We start from the raw sequence: 21,645 nt of genomic DNA on the forward strand, positions 1-21,645 counted from the left end.
AATACATGCCCTCTTTAATACCCATCACCAGGCTAGCCCATCCCCCCACACCCCTTCCCTCTAGAACCCTCAGTTTGTTTCTCAGAGTCCATAGTCTCTCATGGTTCATCTCCCCCTCTGATTTCCCCCCCTTCATTCTTCCCCTCCTGCTATCTTCTTCTTCTTCTTTTTTAAACATATAATGTATTATTTGTTTCATAGGTACAAGTCTGTGATTCAGCAGTCTTACACAATTCACAGCGCTCACCATAGCACATACCCTCCCCAATGTCTATCACCCAGCCACCCCATGCCTCCCACCCCCCACCACTCCAGCAACCCTTAGTTTGTTTCCTGAGATTAAGAATTCCTCATATCACTGAGATCATATGATACATGTCTTTCTCTGATTGACTTATTTCGCTTAGCATAATACCCTCTAGTTCCATCCGCGTCGTTGCAAATGGCAAGATTTCGGGGTTTTTTTTGATGGCTGCATAATATTCCATTGTATATATATACTACCTCTTCTTTATCCATTCATCTATCGATGGACATCTTGGCTCTTCCCATAGTTTGGCTATTGTGGACATTGCTGCCATAAACATTGGCGTGCATGTACCCCTTTGGATCACTACATTTGAATTTTTGGGGTAAATACCCAATAGTGCAATTGCTGGATCATATGGTAGCTCTATTTTCAACTTTTTGAGGAACCTCCACACTGTTTTCCAGAGTGGCTGCACCAGCTTGCATTCCCACCAACAGTGTAGGAGGGTTAGGGGCCCTGAATCTTACACCTCATTCACCTCACTGTAAACCCACCTCTAGGAGCAGTCCTAGCAAGATCCCCGGTCATATGTGTTCTGCCAGGTTCTTTTATATATATAAATAATGTGTATCCTGCTGAGAACCAGTTAGTTGCCTCCAGGCACACGGAATGGAGGCCATCCTGTCAACAAATACGTGTTGAGGGTCCATTTTACGTAAAGCATGCTTCAGGGGACAGAGAGAGGCTTGACCACACAGTGAGCACTGGTATCAATCCTCCTCACCAGCTGTAGCACCGTGGTCTGCCCAGGGGCACCTCAGGGATCCCAGCCTCTGTTTCTGTCCCCGGTTTTGGTCTCAGAGAGTCTTCTTCCTCGGACATTCTTCTCCCTTTATTGAATGGGGAATGGACCTCAACATGAGTACAACCCTTGGGGGTTTCTGGGTGGAAACCTTGTCCAGGTTTAAATGACATTGCTATGACTGGGCGCCACCCCCACCCAAGTCCCTTAAATATCAAATCACCACCTTGAAATGAACTCATCAGGGCCACTTTTCCCCAAAATATACCTAGTGCCATTGAAACAACGAGAACAGCATGACCATCCCGAATAACCTCTGTGCATATTCTCGAGACATTTATTTTATTTCCATTTTGGTAAGACATCTGTACACAATTCTGTTTATTTAACTGGTCAATTAGCATTAGCTCCTATATTTTAAGAAACAATCCTGGTTTCTGCTACTTTCTGAGAGATACACATGGCGATAGAAATAAATCCAGCATCAGGAGTGGAACAAATTTAGTAGAAGGTGTTTTTGTTATGTTTGCTTTATTTTGTGTTTCACAGTTACATATCGTGTTTATTGTATTCCCGTGGATGAATGAAGTGCCAAAGCTGTGAGGTCGTAAGTCCCTTTCGGGAAAGCCAAGGATTGTTTGTGTCTTACCAATATTTCCCTTTCCGTTGGTGGGAGCAATGGATGAGGCCCTCAGGATCACCCAAAACTCACTTTTGTTTTTCGTGGCCATCTTACTGTCATTTGGAAACAAACCTTCTGGGACGTTAAAGCACGAAGGGGCATTAAAAGCCTTGGGAGGGTTTACAACATCTTCTTGAAGGACAGCATGGAGGGTTCCCAGCCTCTTCGAGGAGTGGCCGTGGCCAGTCATTGCTGATGTCACAACCAATCCCGTCACCCTCAGGTCCCTCCCTGCTTTGAATCACGGATTTCAAACATCCTCAAAAGCTCTTCCCCAGTAATTCCAAAACTCTTAACAAATCAATCCTAAGGAAAAAGAAATAAACAAATATGCAGAAGAGCAGAAGGATAATTAGGGTATGGTTTTAATTAAAATTTTTAAGTGTTCCTTCTCAAAATCTTGTTTAAGCTGCTAAATATGCAAAAGCAAACTTCTGAGTGGAAAAGCAGTCAAGGCCATTACCATTAGAGATTTTGAATTCTGTAATAAACAAATAGTTTATTTCTCCTTCTTCTTCTCCCTCTTCTTCTTCTCCTTCTCCTTCTCCTTCTTAACATCAAGGGAGTCAAGTCATGGCTAAGATTTTAAAATACAGAATGGCTGTCTACGGCATTAGGTGTACGCAGAGATAGATCACAAAAGAGGCAGATACAGCCTCCATTGGCCTGTGGATTGGTGAACCTGCTTGCTGTTCTATAGCTTCTAGTAAAGAGACTACCAAAGAAACACATCCAGTGGGTATACTCACACTGCCTGAGGTAGGTTGGAGCCGTCTGGATGCTTGCTGTGACGTGGTTACCTCATGACTCTGTGCTCTGCCAGTTATCTGGGCCCGTTTACCTCTGTTCCCGCTCCACTGGCCCTTTGGCTATTTTTCTGTTTATTGACATCTGAATCCAAGGGGAAAGAAGTGAACATTTATTAAGTGCTATGTTTGTACCAGTTAATCTTCTCAATGAAGTATTATTATCACCCGTGTTTTACAGAAGGAAAACAAATATTCAAATAGGTAAAACACTTTGCCCAGGATCACATAAGTTTTTAATTGTGCATTGTAAAAGGACAGCCTCTTTGTATTTGCCAGATTCCATGCAAGGAGCCTTACAAGGACTATTTTATTTTATTTTATCCTCATGCCACCCCCTTAAGATTGGCATTCCTTATATCCTCATGTTACAGACAAGGTCATACAGCTAGGGGGAGGGAGCCAAGATTCAAACTCAGGCAGATGGATCACAGAGCAAGTACTTTTGCCCGCCAAGCCTCCTCTGTGTACCTGAGCTGTCCTGGGACACCAGCCATGTGGGGCTACTAAACCCTCGAAATAGGGTTGGTTTGAATGGTCATGTGCCCTAAGTATAAGCTACACACCAGATTTTGGAAATAGTTCAACAAAAATGCACAATATCTCATCACTCATTTTTTTTTAAATACTGATTACATGTTGAAATGATAATAATTTGGATGTATTGGGATAAAATAAGTTATTAAATTTAATTTCACCTGTTTCTTTTTACTTTTTGATATGAGGGTACTAGACCATTTAAGCTCACCTGTGTGGCTCACATTATATTTTCACCTGACGGCACCCCTTATGTACTATTCCAAGTAACAAGGGACTGTGAAATTTACCCAAGCCAACAGTGTTTCTCGCCAGTAGTTCTAGTTAAAATTTTAGTTGAGAGTGTAGGTGAAGAGCTTGAAGCTACTTAAAAATTTTTAAATTATTTTTTAAAGCTATTTTTTAAAATGTGTTAAAACATTAAGCCTTTTTTATTTGTGAATTTGAATTATGCTTTCTTTACCCCCATTACCATTTGTGGGTAAAAAAGATGGCCATTTATAGGGTTCAAAAGAAGCACATGAGTTACCATTTCAGAGTCTACCACATGGAGTGCTCTGCCTATCCGAGTGTGTGCTCCTGGATGCCTCTCTTCTAGATTTCATTGAGGGGAGGTGCCTGCCACTTTCCACACAGCCTTGTGGCCGACCACCTTTGTGTCTCCTCCAACATGGCTTTGGGCCCTTGGCCCAGGTATGGTGCCTGGCACTGAGTGGACGCTCAGTGAGGAGCTCAGCGGTTTTTATTGTTTTTGATATTTCTTTATTCGTAATGACTAATACCTGGCAGAGATTACATGGATACAAAAGGAAGAAGTTGGGAATATTTGTGTGCGGTGGGAAAACTACAGGCCGGAAAAACTATACCAGAGGTCTGTAGAAGCTGTCATTGGAGTGAACTCCCCACCCCTGCTCCCCAACCCCAACACACACACCACCTGCTCTCCCTTCCCAGGGCTGGAATTAAAAAAGAAGAAGAAGAAGAAAAAGAAGAAGAAGAAGAAGAAGGAGGAGGAGGAGGAGGAGGAGGAGGAGAAGGAGAAGGAGGAGAAGGAGGAGAAGGAGAAGAAGAAGGAGGAGGAGGAGGAGGAGGAGGAGGAGGAGGAGAAGGAGAAGGAGAAGGAGAAGGAGAAGGAGAAGGAGAAGGAGAAGGAGAAGGAGAAGGAGAGAGAAGGAGAAGGAGAAGGAGAAGGAGAAGGAGAAGGAGAAGGTAATAACTACTAGAAAATCGGAAACAGGGGCGCCTGGGTGGCTCAGTTGGTTAAGCGACTGCCTTCGGCTCAGGTCACGATCCTGGAGTCCTGGGATCGAGTCCCGCATCGGGCTCCCTGCTCAGTGGGGAGTCTGCTTCTCCCTCTGACCCTCCCCCCTCTCATGCTCTCTCTATCTCATTCTCTCTCTCAAATAAATAAATAAAATCTTTAAAAAAAAAAAAAGAAAAAAGAAAATCGGAAACAGAAAAGAATGTCCTATAAGGAGATCACTGTCCAAAACAAACGTTTACACTAGCTGTTTATAAAAGACACTTACTTATTTACAGCAGCTATGGATGGAGAAAGGGAGGTCGGGGATCAATAATTAATGCAGGCACCAATTTGTTAGGCCAAGTGAGACCTTCTTTGTTGTGGTCCAGAAGGCCTTCCCTGACTCAACTCAAGTCCCCTCGTCTTAATTTACAGAGGAGTAGAAGGAACTGCCATATGAAATAATCGCATCCCTGAGCCACGTGCCCAGCCCGGGCCAGCCCAGAACCTCGGAAAGGAGACTCTTGACAGCAAGCAGCTGACAGAAGGGGGCCCTGGGCTGGCCATCCCATCCAGCATGGGCCCGTCTCAGTCTCTGCCATGCCTTACTCACACCTTCTTCTCAGCCCTGGGTCCCCAGTGTCGTGTTTCCCTGTAAAGCCCAGGCTGGCTGGGAAAGTCCAGCCCCAGATGAAACCATAAGAGCTGTGAGTCGGGCCGAGGATCACTCCTGCTGCCACATGGCTTGGTGTTGATGTCATCTATTGGCCCTCCCAGGCTCCTGCAGACCTCCTTCAACCTTTCCCTGTGTGTCGGAAGCTAGCTCCTTGCACACCCCATCACTAATTACAAACCTCCTGGCCATTTATTTGGCTCTGATCTGGCCACTGATGTTCTACTTGCGTTGATTTCTGCCTGCCTCCGGGGACCGACCCAACACTGCCCTCTCTCCTCACCCAAGAACACGAACTATCCCACTTGTCTCTTGAGCTGCTACACCAGGGGGCCTGGGACTCCTGTGAGGAAGTCACTGCTTTAAGTTACAGTGATTACCCCAGAAATTGTCTAAGATGCAAATATATTACACAGAAACAGAGGACCACATAGTACTCATTACCATGTTAGTGGAGAACCTTACCCAAAGGAATGGTACATGGGACTCAGCACGTCTTCGAGAACAGAGATGTGGGGCTCTTGCTCTGGGCAAAGGACATCCTCAGTAAGTGGAGTTTCAGAAAGAAGATGAAGTCGGGAGATTTCAGTAACTGGAGACAGTAGGGCTCTAGACAGGACCACGTGCTGAAGGGCCCACCCAAGTGTATATCTTGATTTTTTTTTTTTTATCGTTTTCTCCATGTCCTCACTCAATCGCAACCCCTTCCACAATTTTGTTTAAATGTCACATTATTTTTTTCAACAATAAGTGATACCTCAGGGACGCCTGGGTGGCTCAGTCGGTTAAGCGTCTGCCTTTGGCTCAGGTCATGATCCCAGGGTCCTGGGATCAAGTCCCACATCGGGCTCCTTGCTCAGCGGGGAGCCTGCTTCTCCCTCTGCCTGCCGCTCCCCCTGCTTGTACTGTCACTCCCTCTCTCTCTCTCTAGCAAATAAACAAATAAAATCTTAAAAAATAAATAAATAAGTGATACCTCAACTTAAACTCTACTCTGACTCCCAGTTAAGTCATATAATTTCAGGAAGAATCATAGAATAAAGGTTTTAAAGGACCCCCAATGGGCCTTAACCTCAAGACAGAAACATACTTGGCCTCCATACATATTGCCAGATAGAGACTTCACTTCAGGCAGCAAATAAAGTTATATGAAGGGATTAAAAGTGCTAACTGCAAATTACCTATTAAAGTGGCTTTTTCGAAAACCTACAAAATTCACAGCTATCCTCCAAGTGCCTCATTTTCAAATTAATGTATTTTCTAATTTTGGGTTTTGTGCAGATGCGTTGGGGAGGGGTGGGGCTTGTGGTGGCTGCAGGAGAATTAGTTAAATTTGCAGAGTAAAATTTGAACTTTTGCAAATGAGCAAACAGCCAAAACAAACACCACTTTGGAAAAAAATACACATTTTCTTCTTTTGAAAAGCAAGCAGTGCCTAAGCAAAATACCTTAAAAGTGAACTAAAAAGCTTTTCTAAAATAAACAACTCTGCTTGTGATCCTAAATTGGGACCATATGTAGATGTGAAAACCACAGATGCAGTGGTTCGCCACCGAGTTTCTGCCTGCACTGCTTGCGTGCCTTCGAGTAGATGATGATAATGTTGCCTGTGGTCCCAAAGGAGCCTGAGTTTTTTAGATCCTAGTATGGCTTGGGGTGGGGGGGTGCGAAGCAGAAGAAGAAAGAAGAGGAACGAAAACAAATGCCTTTCAAGACAGACTATCTGAACAATGAATTTTATCTTGCCTATCTGCCAGGAGATTCAACTCATTTCAGATCGCTCCTGCACCTTTAGGGTGGTGCCAAGCGACAGGAGCGGCGTTTGCTGAGGACGCGGGCTGCGTGGGGAAGTCCCTGTGAGAGACCAGGCTGGCACTCAGAGCATTCGATGGCTCCTGCGAACTGCCTGGACCAGCCCCCTGCCCTGGGGCAAATCAATGAATAAGCCAATTCAGCAGAGATAGAATCATTTCTTTGTTTTTCTCAATTACCAAATGCTGTGTGCTTTGGGGTCACTTGTCATGGGTTTAGAGAATGTGGATGTTGCAACATAAGTCCTCACCATTCTAAACAGCTTACTAAGCTCCGTTACCAAGGAGGAGAGTTGAGGCCCTAACACCCATCTCTAATTGTAAATGATTCTGCATTCATCATCTCCTTCTAGGACACGTATTTCTCTGTCCCCATTGTGCTCATGGTCTCCTCCACAAACTGGCACTTATATCGGATATGTGTTTATGTGGACGTGTTTTGCCCCCTATAATTCTGATGATAAATCCTTCAGAGAAGGAGTTCTGTCACCTGGGCGAGAATGGAGGATGCCTGTCCTGAAAAAACCGAGTAGGATGAGTCCAAGTATTAACTTATTTAGTTTTAAGTGGGTTAAGGAGGCACTGCTGTTAAGAAAAAGTTGGACTCTGAAAAACAAACAGGGTTCTGGAGGGGAGGGGGGTGGGAGGATGGGTTAGCCTGGTGGTGGGTATTGAGGAGGGCACGTTCTGCATGGAGCACTGGGTGTTATGCACAAACAATGAATCATGGAACACTACATCTAAAACTAATGATGTAATGTATGGGGATTAACATAAGAATAAAAAAAAAAAGAAAAAGTTTGACTGTTTTGAGCCCCTGTTGCTCGCTGCCCCAAATACAGGGCTGGGATCATCAGAATGAAGAATACATAGGATTGTTAATCTGGGCTCTGTTAATTGTGCTGTTAGGAAATACTGATTAGATAATAAAAGGAGGAAACATTTATTGAGTGCTTACTACATACCTACCAGGCAGTGAACTAAGCATTTCGCGTATAATCTCTTATTTGATGCCCCCGCAAGCATAGTATCCCCAAATTCAGAAGAAGGAAATTGAGATCCAGAGAGATTGGGATGTTCTCAGAAGTGTGGCAGAATGTGGACTTGAACCCAGGGTCTTAACAACAGGAAGCTCTAAAAGGTTTTTTGTATAAAAGGTGCTCTCTTTTCTGTGGGTCCTCAGTAAATGAAAATTGGTTGCTTTTCAATAATATGTTTGAATTTTGGGACTCTCACTTCTTACCAGGAATCAAGGCAAAAATGCCTTCATATGTAGTTAATTTTGAGGATGGACATGTATAGAAATGACTATTTTTTTCTTCTTTTTAGCTCACTTAAATTATTTGGCCTGAAGGAAGCAGAAACATGAATATTAGACATCTAACATTTTAAAATCCCACCCTTAAGTTGGCCACTTTTTTCAGGTGTTTTCTCTTCCCTCCCCCCCACCCCATAAGGGCTAAATCATGTGTCTTTCTCTGGCCTTTTCTCCATGCTTCTGTCTTCTCTGCTCCAGTGTGGACAATAATGTGTAGCCAAACTACCTGAGTGCTGCGCTAAGGAGAAAGCCGAGGTGTGGCTTGGACAGGAGGTGACAGGTTCGTCCTCCCACCTTTGAGAAGTGGTAGTACTTTGTATAACTGTGTGTTTACCTCGGGGGTGGGGGGGCGCGGGGAGAGACAAAGCTTGCAGGGCCAGCCAGAGCTTCCTCAGGTTGGCCCTCAGGATTTCCTGGGATGCGGGCTCCTCTTCGTTCCCTCATGGTCACACCGGTGCTGCACGCTGTCTGTGTCCTGCTCGTCCCCGTTGGTGCCTGCTCGGCGGCCTCTGAGGCCACGGACCACCGCCTCCTCTGTTCCAGTTTCCTTGCCCTCCTCCAGCTCCGCTCTGGCTCAGGAGTGTGAGGGGGCAAACCAAAGCAGGGCAGCGTTCTTTCGAATCACCTCTCCAATGTCTCAGTGTCCCAGACCATGAACAGGAGAGAAGCCGGTGGTGCCTCTGTAAATGATGCATGGGGACGCGCAGGAGGAATGAAGGCCCAGACCGCAGGGTATTTTTAGCGCCGGCTGTTTGTGGTGACCTAAGTGAAAACTGCTGGCTCCTGTCCCTTCAGCTGAATGGCTGGTATTCAGGAGAGTGTGCCCACTGCCTGCCAGACTCTGCTCACGGAGCTGCCTTTTTACGAGGTGGCTGACTGGCTCCTTGGCACCAGGCAGCCCTGCCACAATTCTCCTTTATTGCCCAGCGCCGGTGCCCGGTCGTGTGGGCCCACGGGCAGCCCCGGCATGGTGCTGCGGCCGGGTGGGGGCCCGGGGGAGATTGCTGGCTGCGAGCTTGTCAGGGTTGTTACCGAATTGCGAGGCAGCGTCCTCAGGGCTGGGGATGTGTCTGGAGGCTCGAAACCTCTGGCGTGAGGCTGGCACGCAGATACCGCGGAACCACGGTGGCGGGGACCACGGCCGGCTCCCCATCCCAGAGTCATTCTGCTGGGGCCCGGCTGTGGGGGGAAGCTAACCCTCCTGGTCACAGACACTTTGGGGGCCTCAGAGGGAGCTGGAAAATATGAGAGGCCCCCGTTATTCTGACAGGTCATTCTACCAACGACTTCTCTGGAGCTAGAGCTGATCTTTGGGGGATGACCCCCCCAACCCCTCCCCGCAAAGGGAATGGATGGGCTGCATAGAGCCTTTTGGGGGTTCCCCTGGTGCCACTGTGGAATGGAAACAGTGCTGGGGTCCCAGTCTCCAAATAGCACTAACTGGCTGAGTGATTTCAGGCAAGTAACAATCTCCTAGGACTCCCTTTCTCACTTACGAGTAGTCATGCTTGCCTTACTGACCTCACAAAACATTTTTTTTTTCTTTTTTTTATTCTTATGTTAATCCCCATACATTACATCATTAGTTTTAGATGAAGTGTTCCATGATTCATTGTTTGTGCATAACACCCAGTGCTCCATGCAGAATGTGCCCTCCTCAATACCCACCACCAGGCTAACCCATCCTCCCACCCCCCTCCCCTCTAGAACCCTGTTTGTTTTTCAGAGTCCATCGTCTCTCATGGTTCGTCTACCCCTCCGATTTCCCCCGCTTCATTCTTCCCCTCCCGCTACCTTCTTCTTCTTCTTTTTTTTTTCTTAACATATATTGCATTATTTGTTTCAGAGGTACAGATCTGAGATTCAACAGTTTTGCACAATTCACAGCACTTACCAGAGCGCATACCCTCCCCAGTGTCTATCACCCAGTCACCCCATCCCTCCCACCCCACCCCCCACTCCAGCAACCCTCAGTTTATTTCCTGCAATTAAGAATTCCTCATATCAGCCTCACGAAACATTTTTAATGAGGATATAAAAGTACTTTGAAACGACTGAAACAGTAAGAGTACAAAAGGGTGATAGTGGTGCTGGACCCCATTTATCTTCTTCATTTCTGGCCAACCTTGACTTTTACCAAATCTATCCCCACCAGTCCCAGCCAAGAGGGACTCTTGCATTAGATGGTGTGAGGTCATCAGGCTCTGTGAAGGACATCGCCTGTATGTGAGAACTTACCTTCAAGATGGAGGTATTTCTAATTCTCACACAGAATTCGTTTGAATGAAAAAGGGTGCAGTGGGATCCTTTCCTTGTGAAATGTGAGCACGTGCCTCTATAATTAGAATAAATCCTTAAATAAAAGGATGTCAACAGTAGCCACAGCTCCTTTCTCTGAAACCTCAAGTGAATTTTAGAAAGCCTCTCAGCAGCAACCCTGGATGTTGCAGACCCACGAACCAAGATCATTACCCCAAGGTCTCTCTCAGAGATAATTTAATCTTATTTTATATATAATTTGAATAAGTCTGGCTCTTTCGTTTCTTAGCCCCTTGCTACTGAAAGTGTGGTATATGGACTGACAGCATCGCCATTACCTGAGAACTTGTTAGAAAGGCAGAGTCTCAGGCCCCACCCCTCACTTGTTAATCAGAACCTGCATTTTGACAGGATCCTCATGTGACTTATGTGTGTAGTAAAGCACATTAGAAGAGGGGATTTGCAAGGCCTAGGCCCACTCTTTATTTATGTAAGTCCTTCATTATGCAAAGGACCTGGGATGACTAGGATTAACAGCTGACAAGGAGGGAGGACACGAAGAACTGTAAAAACCATAGTAGCCGGGACCGTGTCACAGGATGATATCACTGCACACTTCCCCACACTGAGAACTCACTGCTGCAACACTATGTGGTCATTGATACGGCCAATAATAGTCCCAAATTATCAAGAGGAGGGAAAGTCATATTCCCAAGCTGCTGTTCAAAGTCTTTACCTAAAATTCATAGTGAAAATTTTCCTTTAAAATGGTTAAATAAATGGATCTTGATGTTAAAGGGGATGCTTCAGTGATGTGCATACTATATGGAAAACCACATTCTCCAGGAAAGAGATACATGAAATGTCACTATAATTGGAAACTTAACTTCATTCGTTTTGGTTTTTTTTTTTTTTTAATGCACTACATTTAGGAGAGTCAAATGACATCAAGATAAGGCGTGATACCAGAGATTTACTCTACTATATAACTAAACAACTAAACAACTCAGCTGATACCACAAAAAAAACCATGACTGTTGGAAGCCAAGTAAAATTTTTTGGGTCAGTAGGTATGAAACTTTCATATTTTCATTTACCAGATACTGGCAACTGATCTTTAAAATTACTAAGGCAAGAAAGTGGATTTGAAACTAAAGGGAGTTTTAAATTAACCAGAAAAGCTAGTGCCCTTTCCTGGATAAATGAGCATTGGAGGTGCAGGGCCCAGCTGGTGGTCCTTAGGAGTCTTGCTGGGAACTGCCATGTTGAGACTGCACAAGCCCATGGGTGGCAAAGTGAGAACTGAGGTTGACCAGATAGCCAACTGAAACAGCAGAATTACCAATCTAAAAGGGTCTTGCAGAGGAGGGAGAATCCAAGCACAAGGCAGGGGATGGGAATGCAGAGAAGAGCTGTTAGAGAAATCCCCCGAGACATGGAAAAGTGCCTCAACAGATTTTTTATGGAGGGTTTCAGTGCAGGCCAAGAAGGAGATTTTAAGAGCCCTGGCCTGGATCAGACCAACCTGGGTCTTCTTCCCCTTCTTCCCCACTCCCTGCTTCCGTTGCCTCTGAACACTACAACTGACTGACACTTTACTGCCATCACAATGTGAAGAAAACCTACCAATGGCCTAGAGCTTGAGAATAAACAGCTGCATGGTACCAACTGTATTAAAGAAAACAAAGTTTATATAAACAAAACTGAGCCTAAAACCTATTTGGCAAGAATTAAATATTTTCTCTTTATTCTAGAGACATTTGTAGAGTGCTAGGGCTGTGAGGGAAACAGATAAATAAAGCATCATCACAGGATAGAATTAATTAATTGCCTGAAATAATTTTAAAGCTGTAGTGAAAGATTCTGTCTACAATGGTATTATTTTTCCTAATCAGGGGGCCTCTACACTTTGGAAACCTCATGGGCTTTGACTCATCTTCCCTTTGTGCACTGTTTGGAATCTCCTTTCTACTCATGTTGTGGCTACCCTAACCCCAATCCTCCTTTCTCCACCCCTGAGTTTCAACAGTAGCCTTATAGCAGGACTTCTTAAACTTTCTTCCAGTCTACCTTCATACAGCGGTCTTTAGAAGGACACTTGGATACAGTGGCTCTGGAGTAGGGGGCATTGGAATTCTCTTAAAATGCCACAAGGCGCCTGGGTGGCTCAGTTGGTTAAGCGACTGCCTTCGGCTCAGGTCATGATCCTGTAGTCCCTGGATTGAGTCCCGCATCGGGCTCCCTGCTCAGCGGGGAGTCTGCTTCTCCCTCTGACCCTCCCCACCTCTCATGTGCTCTCTCTCATTCTCTCTCTCTCAAATAAATAAATAAAATCTTAAAAAAAAAAAAATGCCACAAGTGAGGGGCGCCTGGGTGGCTCAGTTGTTAAGCATCTGCCTTTGGCTCAGGTCATAATCCCAGGGTCCTGGGATCGAGCCCCGCTTTGGGCTCCCTGCTCGGCGGGAAGCCTGCTTTGCCCTCTCCCACTCCCCCTGCTTGTGTTCCCTCTCTCCCTGTGTCTCTCTGTCTAATAAATAAATAAATAAATAAATAAATAAATAAATAAATAAGTCTTAAAAAAAAAAATGCCACAAGTGATTCTGATATGCATCCTTAGGTGGGAACAAGGGCTTTAAATTGTTGCTAAATTAACATTCTGTGTAACATCCAATTATTACATTGCTCTCCTGCCCAGAAAGTTTGGTTGCCATTTATTCCTATGTTAATTCATACTTTTCTGCCTGGCATTGGCCTTCTCCCCTTCCATCCAGCTCTGCCCCCCCTTCCCCAACAGTGCTCATCACGGATGCTCAAACCTTCCCTGCTTACATCTGCCTCTGTGCTCTCACTTGTGGTTCTTCCTTTGCTACCTGTAAGGATGGATCCTGTCTTTGATGATTATTCCAACTCAAGGGTCATCTCTTTCATGGGTATTTTTTTGGCAGGTTCTCTGTTCCCTGAATTTCTACATCATTTACAGTCTATACCATAATGAATTATGTCAGGGGATGTATCTTATCTATACCACTGGCTTATTGTGTTAACCTTGAAGAACCATCTAAATTAAAGAACCAGTTAGAGAGTAAGAACCATGTCTTTTACATTTGTCTTCCACAGCACCTAACGTAATCACTGGTATGTTGCTTCCTGCAAGAAGTCCTCCATGTCCCACGTTTGGGTTAGATGTTTCTCCCATCATGCCTGTGACATCTTGCTGTATCCCAGTTATATTAGAAGTGCATTCCAACTCTGCATTACAAGTGTGTTCTTCTTTGTACATCTTTTGCAGACTGTAAACTGTGAAAGCAGCGCCCCCGTTTATCTGGTTCTAGCACTTAGTCCAGGTCTTGGTATGTAGTATGTAGTATGTGCTCAATACATATTTTTTAAACTGACTAATTAATAATTTTAAACTCTGTGTTTGGTTGAGACTGTGACAAATAGAACAAAGAGCATCCATTGCATCATAACATTTTGATTGACTTGGTTTCAGGTATAAGAAATTAACATAATCTAAACATAATGAACCCAATAACTAGCATTTGGTTGCATACTCAACTATATCATTTTCTAATTATTACCTAAATATGGTTTCTTGTCTATAAAATTCAAGCTCCTGGAGAGCAAAGAATAGCATTTGTTACTTCCATGTATCTCCCACAGTTCCTACCTCAGTGTTTCTTGATTTGAGGTCATTAAATGTAGTTTTTAAAAGAGCCTGTGTTATAATGTATCTGCCTGGTAAGAAACATCTGCTACTCCCTAACAAGTGCTGCATTCATTTTAATGGCCCCGGTGCACAGAGGTAAACAGAGCCTTGGCAGGCCTTCCGTAAAGGAAACTGTGTTTGCTTCCTTCATTAATTACTAATGGAACATTAAGAAGACATGCATTCTCCCCTAAGCCAAGTCGGATAATTCCTGGCACTTAAGGCTAGGGTGCTTTCAAAAATTGAGACATGTATTGACACCAGAGAGCATGCCCTGTAGCAAACACGGGGCGGCTGCATTGCCAAGATTGTACAAAGTTTCAAATGTATCAATACCAAGGGCGCTGATCTGTCTGTTTAACCTTTTGCACGCCTTGGGTTAATGTGGGGTAATAAAGAGGAATCCCTTGAATGTCTCTGAAGGCAGACACCACAGGAGGAATTGGAAAATCCATCAGAAAGATACAGAAAGTTACAAATAGAAGGATGATCAAAGATTGACCAAGCAAAACAACAGAATGAAGAGCAGTGAGGCTAATGGGAGAAATATGATTTGTCAATTACGTTTTTACTCAATAGCCAATTAATAACACAATTAAAATGAAGAATTTATACTCTCGAACATGGCAACTCTCATATTATCAAAATGCTAAAGCAAAAACATCAAGGAATAAGAGGTTGAGAGACTTATTGGTAGTAATAGATTTTAACACATAACCATCAAATTAAGATAGGATTAAAGCATCAGACTGTGATAGATATAAAATTACATCTTATTTTAAATGTTCACATGGACATTTTCCAAAAATAATACCTTTTTTTAATGCAGAAATTTTGCAGGCTACTCACTCCCATCACAAAGCAATGAAATATAATATAAATGTAAATGAAACAACCCAGCCACTTGATGATATCTATGTTTTGGGGGCTAGAGAAATTTGAAATTGAAGGAGGTACAATGATCCTTTTAAGGATCAACTTTAATCTGACGTAATAAATTAAGACAGGCTGATACAAAGTCATCTCAAAGACAGTGTGATTCCCAGGACACTAAGATCTAACCATGGTCCTCCTGAATATATTAATATTTCCAGAGGAAAAAAATGTGTTGCTCCAAACGGGAGCTGGTTCAGTCAAAAACGCAAAAAAGGCAGGTGTCAGAGCAGTAACCTTGACACATCTCATCCAGGGGAGAAGGGTGCCTCATCCAGCTGGGCTTAAATAATATAACCTATTGGCAAGATGTCCCGTGGAGGTGGACGTGTGGCTATTATACGAGATGAGTGCTCTAACCCCTGAGCTATGGAGCCTTCTCCTGGAAGTGTGGCTATCACAGCCTGATTTTGACTCTAAATCCATGCACACCAACCAAGGCACCTTTTGATTTTGATTTGGCCCTTCATGTATAAGATGTACCTTTTGCATTAAGAGAGCTATGTCCCACTACAATTACTAGATAGGAATTCATTCCAAGAAATAGCCTGCTATAGTGCTCGTAGAGTAAGCTTCCTGAACAGGAAAGACAGGATTACTTCACTAATGCTGGTGGGATAATTGGTTAATTATTTTACATGCACTAAAACAAAACAAAACAAAACAAAACAAAAACAAAGAAAGAAAGAAAAAAATAGAAAAACTAAAATATCCAAATGTTGGTAGTACTCCTGAAAGGGCAACGATTTGATAAATTTATTTTTTTATTTTTTATTTTTTTAAAGATTTTGTTTATTTATTTGACAGAGAGAGACACAGCGAGAGGGAACACAAGCAGGGGGAGTGGGAGAGGGAGAAGCAGGCTTCCCGCTGGGCGGGGAGCCCGACGTGGGGCTCAATCTCAGGACCCTGGGATCATGACCTGAGCCGAAGGCAGACGCGTAACGACTGAGCCCCCCAGGCGCCACCCAATTTTATAAATTTAAAAAGACAAGAAGAAATCACAAAGGAGAATAACAAGAGCATATCTGACTACATAAATATTAAAAACTTAGGGTTGCAAAATATTGCTATAATAACCAGAATTCCGAGTCAGAGGAAATGGGAACGTGGTTGCAGGAGATGTAACAGCCAAAGTCTTATTCTCTTTACTATGTAAAGTGTTCATGCAAATTGATAAGAGAAACGATTAAAATTCCAAGAGCATAAACAGACAACTTTCATAAAGAAATTAAAGCTGGTACGGGGCGGCTGGGTGGTTCAGTTGGTTAAGCATCTACCTTTGGCTCAGGTCATGATCCCAGGGTCCTGGGATTGAGCCCTACGTCAGGCTCCCCGCTCAGCAGGGAGTCTGCTTCTGCCTGTCACTCTCCCTCTGTGCTTTCCCTCTCTCTCAAATAAATAAATAAAATCTTAAAAAAAATTAAAGCTAGTAAATAAACACATGGAAATATATTTGACTGAGCTGGTAATCAAGGACTTTAAAAATAAGACAGTTAATTTTTCTAAACATCTTTTAAATTAGTAAAGAAAGCAAAAATTATTTTTATAAAACCCAATGCTGGTAGAGATATTATAAAAACGGTATTCTCGTATTTTGTTGACCTTATTTTATAAAGTGGTACCTCCTTTTCCAGGTTGGAAAACAGCGTGGCAATATAATATAAAGACCCATAAAAATATTTATGGCCTTTGACCTAGTAATTTGACTTCTGGGAATCTATCCTGAGAAATATTAATCCAAAATATGGAAAAAATTCCTAAGAGTAAATTGGGAAACACTAAATGTCCCACAATAGGGGAATGATTAATATGTTGTGGTACAGCCACTGGATAGAAAAACAACATAGCCATTTGTAATTATGTGAGGAGAGACCACACAGCCACATGGGCAAATGCTTGTGCTTTAATATTAAATAAACATGAATAAACACTTAAGTATAAAGAGCTATGCAGAAGAGAAAGGATTGAAGAAAATATACCAAGTTTTAAGTGGTTGTTCTAGAGTGGCGGAGGACAGTGACTTTTTTCTTTCTTTCTTTCTTTTTTTAAAGATTTTATTTATTTATCTGACACAGAGAGAGAGAGAGAGAGAGCACAAGCAGGGGGACGGGCAGAGGGAGAAGCAGGCTCTCCGCTGAGCAGGAAGCCCGATGCGGTGCTCGATGTGGGGCTTGATGCGGGGCTCGATCCCAGGACCCTGGGACCATGACCTGAGCTGAAGGCAGACGCTTGACGACTGAGCCATCCAGGCACCCCTTTTCTTTCTTTTTCTGGAAATGTGTTGTCTTTCAGCCTGTTCCCATGCCTGGCAGCAGTTGCCTCCCTATCTCTTCCTCTACCCTGCCCCCAAGTGCCACTCAAGTTCCAGCTCGTCCTGGAAGCCCTCCCCATCCTATCAGCCAAATGAAACTCTCCCTTCACTGTGCTCCCATGATGCTGTATTAACATTTCTATTAGGTCTCATATCTAATGCCTTGTATGGAAATGGTACATGTGGGGGCATGTGTCTATTTCCACAACTAAAGTTTTAAGCCCTAAAGGGTGGGAACTATTTGATTTCTTATTCTCTTTCCACAGTATAGATCACAGTGCTTTGCCTGAGTACATATTAGTTGAAATGAATTTAATTGCACTGAAGTGAACTACTCTGATGCCCTGGCAGGTGGAGCCCATGAAGGTCTTCAGCACTTGGGTCCTTTTGGCAACATCCCAAACATTGTGGCAGAGTTGACTGGTGACAACATTCCTAAGGACTTTAGTGAAGATCAGGGCTACCCGGACCCTCCAAATCCCTGTCCAGCTGGAAAAACAGGTAATGGGCATACCCTTGGGTTCTCATGGATGGTAGAGTCTTTGGGAGGAAATTAAAAATTCTAACATCTGCTACAAATATTCTGAGAAATAGTATTTTTATCCTAATGACCGCCCCCCCCCCACCATGTTTTGTAGGTAGATTGGAAAGGGAAATTTATTATAGAACCCTTGGTGTGTTCTGGCGCTCAGATACACCTACGTAAGACTCCCTTGCCAAAGCTTTACCTTCAGTCTCTCTCCCTCTTTAGGAATTGATGCTTTTTTTCTGCACTTGCTACTCTTTTAATAAAAATGGAGAAAGATTTTCTTCTTTTTGCCATTTCTGTGATACAGTTGCTGCCCACTTTTAGTGTCTTTGGAACTTACTAGTTTGTGGATTATCCATGTCCACCGTTTTTCCTTACTTCCTTTGACAATTGACATTTTATCCATGTCACAAACAGCATCAATCCTGAGATACTTCCTTGGGGTCAGGAGGTGGCATGAGAGACAATGGGTCCAGTAAGATAAGAAGTTGGTTAAGGGAGAAGCTTGCAACTTTTCTTTGCTTCTCATATCTCCCTTCCATTTTCCTACTCCCTGATGCCAAAGAGAATGAATGGTGAGTGGACTACTCTTATGTGGGCCTTGAGCAGCTAACCTTGGTAGTTAAGAGTAGTGGCTCTAAACTCAGACTACCTGAATTCAAAACCAAGGTCAAGATATGTGACCTTGCACAAGCTAATTAACCAATTTGCACCTCAGTTTCCTCATTGGCAAAATGGGAGTTGTTGTGGGAATTAAATGAAATTATCCACGTTAAGCGCTCAGTGCAACACCTTGCACAAAGTAAAAGATTCATTAAATGGCATCCTGATTAGAATTAGTTTTTGCTGCTAGTAAATAACGCATCACTCTCGTTGGGCTTGTGTTAACTCCTAGCACCAGAACAGTCTTTTTCCCCAAGCCTACAATAACAATAGTTGGTATTTATTACCCCTACTTTGCATGTATGGAAACTGAAGCTTAGGGCATAGCTTGTCCAAGCTTATCTACTTAGCAAGTAAGTAGCGGAGCCAAGACTCAAACCCAGGTCTACCTGATTCAGGATGGTGTGCTCAACCACCATGACATAGTGTCTTGCTCTGAAAATTGTGACAGTATTGGCCCCTCAGATTTTCTTTTCTTTTCTTTTTTTTAAAGATTTTATTTATTTATTTATTTATTTATTTATTTATTTATTTATTTGACAGAGGGAAAGAGAGAGTGAGAGCAGGAACACAAGCAGGGGGAGTGGGAGAGGGAGAAGCAGGCTTCCCTCTGAGCAGGGAGCCTGATGTGGGGCTGGATCCCAGGACCCTGGGATCATGACCTGAGCCCAAGGCAGACGCTTAACGACTGAGCCACCCAGGCGCTCCAGCGCCTCAGATTTTCTTAAACACAATGCAGGCTGAAAGATACTCTTTCCCTGAAAGATACTCCTCCTTTGATTTAGGGTAGGTGTCTGTTTTCTATGGGGCACAGAGCCTCTGGAGCACCCAGAGTAGCTGGATGTAACCTAGCCAATGGAGAAATACTGGGCTGGCTGCTGGAAAACCTGAATCAGTGCGCAGAGCCAATCACTGCAGCCACATTTTACGTGCTTGTAGGGTTTTGGATGGGTAGGAGGAAAGACCAGTCCAGAATTTGAAGAGCAACAGTCTCCATGGGGATTTGATTAAACTGATTAGATATAATATGGTACAGTAGTTCTTAAAGTGTGGTCCCAGGTTGGTCCCAGGTTTCCAGCAGCATCAGTATCACCTGGAAACCTGCGGGAAATGCACATTTTCAGGCTCTCCCCTAGACCCACTGAGTCAGAAACTCCTGGGGTAGGCCCCAGAAACCTGCCTTCCATGTGATTCTAGCACATACTGAAGTTTGAGAACCACTGTTGTAGGAGATTGGACAGAGTTTGAGCCAAGAGATCTGAGGTCTAGTCCTAACTATAGTATGTCAGTCTACTTCCCTGCACCTCAGTTTCTTCATTGGTAAAATGAAGACATAGTTAGTACCTTCAAAAACATAAATGCGGTTCTAGGCTATCCTAGGAAAGGAAAGAGTCCAGATCCGTGTAATCAAGCCCTAGTTTTATGCACACAGGAGTTCTGAGACGGGGCAGTCCAGGGGGGCTGATACAGCTGGGTCAAATGACAACTCTCAGACTCTTTCTCATCACACATTGTCTGCCATTTTTCTTTGCTATCCAGCCACTAAGCAAACATGTTTCTCACTCTATGTTCTATCATTATTTTTACTCTGGAAAGGAAATCACTGGCAAAATTTAGACATTATTTGTTTAGAGATTGCTTGAGATATGCCTCAGTGAGAATCATGACACCGCACAGTTGAGCAATCCAAGAATAAAACCTTGGCTTCCCCCTCCCCTGCCATGCTCTCTTCTGAATCATGGTCCCCCCACCCTGGATAGAGCAGCGGAGTGCATTCTCAGGTATAGGATGTGAATCCCAGGGCACGTTTTCAGGCCCTGAGATACTGCCATTCCCAGAGCAGGGCTGTATCTCTACATCGCAGTCTGGGCCCACTCGGAAGTCCTGGAGAAACAATTATGAACAGGTTGTTAAGCTGCCCTATGCCGACTGCCTGAACGCTCTGGATTGGCTGTCTCTTTTCTTACGTGGTAATTGCTGTAGATGAAGAAGTTAGATAAGCAGTTCCGTGAAAAGTGGGGAGCCACGTTAGGGGTTTGGTCAAACCTAATGACGCCACACGAGCTTCCTGCTGTGAAGACATTGGATGCTTCAGGCTGCTGGAAGGCTTCAGAGCAGGCTCTAGAGACCGGACTATCTGGCTGGTTCTCGTGGACTCCTTTTAGCATTGACTTTGATGCCTCATTATCCCTTTGCAAAAGGACTCTCTTTCCTCCCCCCACCAGCCCCATGCAAAATTCACACGCCCTCCTCTGCCGCCCACCCTTTGAAGCTATTGTCTAAAAGCACATTAGAAACAGAAAAAAGGGACTTAATTTCAGAGCCTCACGTCCTGTAATGATAGGGCTTAGGTCAAAGCAGCAGCCAAGTGGGATATCCATTCTTGGGTTTGACTAAAAGACATGCTTATTTCAAAGAGCTGTCAGAGTATCAATTGTCATTTAAAGAGAGATGCTGGGAAAGGAACTAAAGCAGACTGAACCTATTATGTGCGAGGTGTTCTGTGTGTGATCATCTCTTTCTCACAGCTACCCAGTCAGGTAAGTCCTTGATTCTGCCCCTCTCGTAGATGGATGGATGGGTTTAGAGAGACAGAGTTAATCTTCCCAAGGAATTAAGACCATCTGTCACTTACGAGCTAGGACGGGAACCCTGAGCGCTGGTTCGTCTGACTCCAAGCTGCCGCCATCACCACGATAACACAGCTCAATACTGTCTCGTGATGTTGTCATTCTTATATAAGGGGCCTTCTCCAAGAACCTGAAGTTGTTTCTACGGAGCTCACCCAAGAGAAAACACCATGAGTCATGTGGAATGGAAGTATACTAGTTAAGGAACGATTTGCTCTTATAACAGATAAAAATGATAGTGGTGACACAATAGAAGGTTCTTTCTCGCTCACCTGAGGTCCTGCCAGAGGTGGGTGAGGGTGTTCAGCCACCCAAAGTGCCGTCTTTCCTCTTGACCTGCGACAGTCCCAGTTGCCCTGGTTGGCAGCATGTAGCAGGCCGAGCAGCCGATGGGGTGGGGGGCAGGCGGGGGCGGGGATCATATCGGAGGTTTCTATGGGCCAGGCCTGGAAACGGAATACATCACTTGTGCCCACATTGCATGGC

General features: G+C 44.1%; 1 protein-coding gene and 1 long non-coding RNA gene across 3 annotated transcripts in view; one reads left to right on the forward strand and one right to left on the reverse strand.

Moving 5' to 3' along the window:
* SCG5 (secretogranin V) overlaps window positions 1-21,645 on the forward strand; it is a 58,589-nt gene that overhangs the window by 24,684 nt on the left and 12,260 nt on the right. For both annotated transcript variants that reach the window (XM_064570709.1, XM_064570711.1), the window contains exon 3: window positions 17,689-17,838. In XM_064570709.1, coding sequence (XP_064426779.1) covers window positions 17,689-17,838 — 150 coding nt within the window. The remainder of the gene's footprint in view (window positions 1-17,688; window positions 17,839-21,645) is intronic.
* Window positions 1,633-21,594, reverse strand: LOC135361592 (uncharacterized). Its single transcript, XR_010405079.1, has 3 exons — window positions 21,432-21,594; window positions 2,484-2,625; window positions 1,633-2,040 (listed from the first exon to the last, which is right to left on the reverse strand). It is a non-coding gene; the product is annotated as an uncharacterized LOC135361592 (long non-coding RNA).

The sequence above is a fragment of the Mirounga angustirostris genome, unplaced genomic scaffold (assembly GCF_029215605.1).
Source record: "Mirounga angustirostris isolate CCGP_5_RB_7025 unplaced genomic scaffold, mMirAng1.0.hap1 SCAF_9, whole genome shotgun sequence".
Taxonomy (NCBI): Eukaryota; Metazoa; Chordata; class Mammalia; order Carnivora; family Phocidae; genus Mirounga; species Mirounga angustirostris.